The sequence below is a fragment of the Rattus norvegicus genome, chromosome 15 (genome assembly GCF_036323735.1).
Source record: "Rattus norvegicus strain BN/NHsdMcwi chromosome 15, GRCr8, whole genome shotgun sequence".
Lineage (NCBI taxonomy): Eukaryota > Metazoa > Chordata > Mammalia > Rodentia > Muridae > Rattus > Rattus norvegicus.
In genome coordinates this window covers 29,408,391-29,414,390 of record NC_086033.1, presented here as the reverse complement: position 1 = coordinate 29,414,390, position 6,000 = coordinate 29,408,391, and the positions used below count along the sequence as shown (strand labels likewise).

The 6,000-nt window shown below is 42.4% G+C and overlaps 1 gene segment (V, D, J or C); it reads right to left on the bottom strand.

Moving 5' to 3' along the window:
• Positions 1-681: 681 nt before the first annotated feature.
• LOC134482307 (T-cell receptor alpha chain V region PHDS58-like) lies at positions 682-1,254 on the bottom strand. The segment is given in 2 exon segments: positions 682-995; positions 1,087-1,254. Coding segments are annotated over 2 exon segments (360 nt in total).
• Between the last annotated feature and the right edge of the window lie 4,746 nt (positions 1,255-6,000).

Here is a 6,000-nt window from a genome sequence, read left to right as displayed (position 1 = left end):
AAATAGAAGAATACATTTATAACTGTGAAGATTGCTTTGGAAAAAAATACCAATGAGCTAGAATTCATTATTCTTTTATTTTTAGTGGTTGTGAGAAATGACATAATTATGAAAGATTTCTAAGAATTCCTGGTTCTGGTAAATTTTTATATTAACTAACAAGCAACAAATTCTTTCTGAAATGAAAGTACTTAAATATTATGACCAATTCTCATCAGTATATTTAGCATTGAAAGAAGAATATGCAAGGAATTCAGCATGAAAGACTGAGTAGAGAAGGCAAATTTCAGGACTAAAATTGAGGAGCAGTCCTTTCATTTTTGTAAATGCAACACATAAAACGACAAATTAATGTCCACATTCTGGTATCCACTATCAGCCATTTAGTCTAGTCACTCTCGAAGTAACGTCCATTCAGAAAATAGTTCTCATGAACAATAACAGTTGTCTCCTTTATTCTAAAGAATTATCATTGAACATTAGAGAATTTTGAAAATGCACAAAGGACTTCTAAGACAAAGTCAGACAGTGGATATTTTAGTTAGAAATTAGTGGAGCAAAGACAGCTGGGACTGCTCAACTTCTCTCCTCACCAAGTCCAAAGAGATGCTTCATAAACCTCAAAGATAGAAATCGTGAGTCTGAGAATCCCCTGAAATGGGTGTTTGTGTTCAGCTCCCCCTACAGCCCCAGACACTGTGCGCTCAGAGCACAGAAGTACACAGCCGAGTCGCTCCAGTGCACAGAGGCTTTCCTCAGGTGGAAGGAAGAGTCACTCTTGTTGAACTCAGCCTCAAAGCCGTTCACTCCTTGAACCACGGGGTCTCTGGAATAGTACTTGAGGAGCAGCTGCAGCCCCTGCTGTGGGTACTGGACATACCAGAACAGGGAAGGTGGCACAGAGGAGGAATACTTGCATCTCAGCTGCAGAGTGGCTTCTTCAGAGACAGTGACACGAACATCAGGTTGAGTCACTGACTGAGCTTGGCCATCTCCTGGAAAGGAATATTAGGTAAGTTCAGTGCAGTCTTCAGTGAGGACGGTCAGAATGGAGAGATGCAGATATCACAAGGAAGCTGTACTCACTCAGGAGAAAGTTTATCCCCAGCACTGGGAGGAGCACCAGGAACATGGTTGAGCCTTGGAACTCTCAGGAACAGGATAGGTAGGAATATAGCTGAGGAAAGCGAGGGCTTGAACGCTCTTGTGAAGAAGGGTCTGCTGGAGAGGTCTCCCGATCAGATAAAAACTAATGCTGCAAACAGGAGCCTGGAAGGTTTTGAAAATCTGATTCTTGTTACTTGCCTTTGCTAAATACTGAGCCAACTGCCAGAATGAGATGTGAGCAGGTGGAGATCTTCAGAGGAAGAAGGAACACTAGTGAGTGCAGCAGCGCCCTCTGGAGGCCACATGAGTAACCAAATGTCTTGAGGGTCCACAGCCTTCCTCCTGCTCTGTTCCTGTTTTAACGAAGCAAAACTTTCCCAAAGCACACTGCTCCTTTCCTAATGTATGATGAGGCATTAGTTATAGCATCTGGTGGACGTGGATGGCTTGTTAATATTCCTTATGAAACCAGATTATGAACTAAACCCAGACTTCAGATGCAACTGTCTCAGACTGAGTGTGGATGACTAGCACAGCGATGATGGTGAGGCTTTATGGTACAGCTATGGCCCTTGGTGGATGCCCTGCAGCACAGAGACAATGAAAAACACTCGGAGTGAGATTGCCTCTGCTGTCAATGACAAGACAGGACTCTAGATAAGAAAGGCTGACTGCTAAAGCTAGAGGAATTGCAACTGTGAGACCTCAATGGCTGGTTATAGTACTGACCTTTGTGAAAGAAACAGGATTAAAAATGTTAGTTTTTTTCTGGGTCAATGGAATGCAATGGCTCAGTGTTAATACATATGTTTTTTGGAAAAGGAAGTTCTTCCAAAGGGTTTTCTCTTACCTGTTCTTTCTTGTAGTGATTGTCTTTCCTGGGGGAAGGGAGCATTATCTATGCCAGCAATTGAGTGTGTTTGTGATGTGTGTGTGTTTGTGATGTGTGTGTGTGTTTCAGTATTTTTTCAAATTTCCCCCAAACAAGCCAAAATTCACAAGACTTAGAAGATAACAGTCATCTAAGAATTCAGATTTACAAATACTTGAAGAAGATGGAAAGAGATAGAGTCACATTGAAACTTGGTCAGAAGGAAGGAAGCTCATGAAAAACAAAGGCCAGCAATTCCTGCTGGCTTTCAGTTTACTTTGGCAATTTGCAGTACCCAGCATGTATGTGTGCATGAGTATGATTGTGGTAGTTTGAATATGCTTGGCCTGGGCAATGGTACCTTGTTGGAGTATGTGTGACTTTTTTGGAGGAAGTGTGCCTCCTAGCTACCTGGAAGTCATTTTTCTCCTAGAAGCCTACAGACGAATATGTAGAACTCTAAACTCCTTCATTGCCAAACCTGCCTGGATGCTGCCATGCCCCCACCTTGATGATAATGGATTGAACCTGTGAACCTGGAAGCCAGCCCCAATTAAATGTTCTTATAAGACTTGCCTTGGTCATGGTGTCTCTTCACAGCGATGGAAACCCTAAATAAGACAGAAGTTGATCACCAAAATGATGTAACTGAGACCTTAACAGGCCCATTCAGTGAGGCAATTTTTTGCTAAATACAGCACAAGAAGGACAGAATCCTCTCCAAACATATCATACTGCATAGGTACGGAGTTGAGATACATGTTCCAACACCAGACACTGTCTGGAAATAAACATGTGATTTTGAATTAAGGAACCAGGGAGCAAATACTCAAAATGTAAACCAGCATTAGCTAAAGGTCATGGGTCACATAAATAAGTCCAACGTAATGCAATCATGAATCCTAGCCAGATCCAAAATATATTTATTGCCACAATATTTGTAATTGAGGAGTATTTGCTGAGGAACAGTCTTCAGAATCTTTTACTTTTAGAATACAATTTAAAATTCAAGAACATGGCCTTTACCCTTTCACATAGTTCTCTGTACCCAGATCCCTTGGGAAAGAGAGATGGACTCTCAGAAGTGTGGACAATCCTGAGAACTCAGGGGATACCACCACTTCTGCACACATTCTTGGCCCTAGAGGAACCCGCCTGGAGCTGTCTGGGCACAGGAACCTAGGAGCAGTCTGGAACAGGATTCTTCCAGTTTCTGCCTGCTCCCTGAGCTGACCCTGTGACCCATCTCTCTGTACCCAGACCTGGCTGAGAGAAAGCCGATCTCCAGGAGTGCTGACACACAGGATTACATGAGGGTTAAGCCACTGTCAGAGACAGCAAGACAAGCTAACACCAGAGAAAACCAGATGGCAAAAGGCAAGCGGAGTAACCTAAGCAACAGAAACCAAGTCTACTTGGTAACATCAGAACACCGTTCTCCCACCAAAGCAAATACTGGATATCCCAACACACAGGAAAATAAGATTTGGATTTAAAATCACATCTTAGGATGATGATAGAGTACTTTGAGAAGGACATAAATAGCTCTCTTAAAGAAATACAGGACAGCACAGGTAAACAAGTAGAAGCCCTTAAAGAGAAGACACAAAAATCCCTTAAAGAATCACAGAAAAACACAACCAAACAGTTAAAGGAACTGAACAAAGCCACCCAGGATCTAAAAATGTAAATAAAAACAATAAAGAAATCACAAAAGGAAACAACCCTGGAGATAGAAAGATTAGAAAAGAGATCAGGTGTCTTATACATAAGCATCACCAACAGAATACAAAATATAGAAGAGAGAATCTCAGGGGCAGAAGATACCATAGAAAACATTAACACAATTGTCAAAGACAATGTGAAATGAAAAAGCTCCTAACCCAAAACATCCAGACAATGGAGGACATAATGAGGAGATCAAACCTAAGGATAATAGGTATAGAAAAGAGTAAAGATTCCCAACTTAAGGGGCCAGTAAATATCTTCAACAAAATTATAGAAGAAAACTTTTCTAACCTAAAGAAAGAGATGCCCATAAACATACAAGAAGCCTACAGAACTCCAAATAGATTGGATCAGAGAAGAAATTCCTCCTGTCACATAGTAGTCAAAACACCCAACGAACAAAACAACAACATCAAAAAAGAATATTGAAAGCAGTAAAGGAAAAAGGTCAAGTAATATATAATGGAAGACCTATCAAAATTACAGCAGACTTCTCACCAGAGACTACAAAAGCTAGAAGATACTGGGCAGATGTCACACAGACCTTAAAAGAACACAAATGCAGAAGTGGATGCTCTCAGCCAACCATTGAACTGAGAATGGGTCCCCATTGGAGGAGTTAGAAAAAGGATTGAAGGAGCTGATAGGGTTTGCAACCCCATAAGAACAACAATACCAACCAACCAGAGCTTCTAGGGACTAAACCACCATCCAAAGTGTACACATGGACCGACACATGACTCCAGCTGCATATGTAGCAGAGGATGGCCTTGTTGGACACCAATAAGAGGAGAATCCCTTGGACCTTCCAAGGCTGGACACCCCCAGTGTAGGGGAATTTCAGGGCAGGGAGGTGAGAAGGGGTTGGTGGTTGAATAGGGAGTACCCTCATAGAAGAACAGGGAGGTTGGATGGGATAGGAGGTTCATAAATGGGAACTGGGAAATGGGGATTACTTTTGAAATGTAAATAAATTATATCAAGTTAAGAATTTCAAGACCATGACATATCATGTGCTCACACCTCTAGACTCCTCTTATACATGGAGTCTATCTGTATTTCATGAAAAGCTTCATCAAATGAAGGCAGTCAGAAAGTGTGAGAGTTGGGTTCCTGGTTGGTAGTCTGTTTAGATATCATCATGAGAGTTGGTCTTGTCAAAGGAGCCATGTCATTGTTGGTGAGCTTTGGAACCAATATCTCCCTCCCTACCCCTTGCTTATGGTAAGTTGTACAGCCTCAGGTACAGGTCCAATGCCATGCCTGGTTGACTGCTACTACACTCCCCACCAAGGTGGTTAACTCTGTGAAACTTTAATCAAACCCCCAATTAAATGGTTTTTAGTAGGTTGTCTTTTTTTCTTATAAAGAACAACATTAACTTGGAGCTGGCTTACAGGTTCAGAGGTTCAGTCCATTATCATCAAGGTAGGAGCAGGGGAGCATCTAGGTAGGCATGATGCAGTCAGAGCTGAGAGTTCTACATCTTCATCTGAAGGCTGTTAGAGGAAGACTGACTTCCAGGCAGCTAGGATGAGAGTTTTAAGCCCATGCCCACAGTGCCACACCTACTCCAACAAGGCCACACCTCCTAATAGTACCACTTCCTGGGCTAAGCATATACAAATCAAATTCCACTCCCTGATCCCCATAGGCTTGTTCAAACACCTGAGTCTGTGGGGGCCATATCTACCTATAGCACAATAAAAAACCACATTTAGTCCACCTTCCAAAGTTCCCATAGTCTATAGCAGCTTCAACAATATTAAAGTTTAATGTTCAAGGTCTCTTCTGAGATTCATCCAATCACTTAACTGTAATCCCCAAAACAAGACAGGAAACCAGCTGAGCAAACTTCCAACCCCGCCATCTCCATGTCTGATGTCAAGGTGGTCTTCAGATCTCCAGCTCCTTTTTCATCTTTGTTGACTGCAACAAACTTCTTTCTCCTGGGCTGGTTCCACTCCCTGTTAGCAGCTTTCCTCAACAGATTGCCCATCACTATGGCATGTCAAACATCTTGGGGTCTCCTAGGCAACATATGATCTTCTGGGCTCCTCCAAAAGGCTGATGTCACTTCGCCAGCTCTGACCTCTGTAGCACTCTAAGCTCAGGTTGATCCACTCCAGTGTTGCTGCTGTTCTTGGTGATCATCCCATGGTACTGGCATCTCCAATACACTAAGGTCTTTTGCTTCACTAATAGTCTCTCACAGGCACTCTTCACGATGCCAAGCCTCAAATCCTTTGCATGACTCCTTCAGTCCTGGGCAATCAACTGCAACTGAGTCTGAA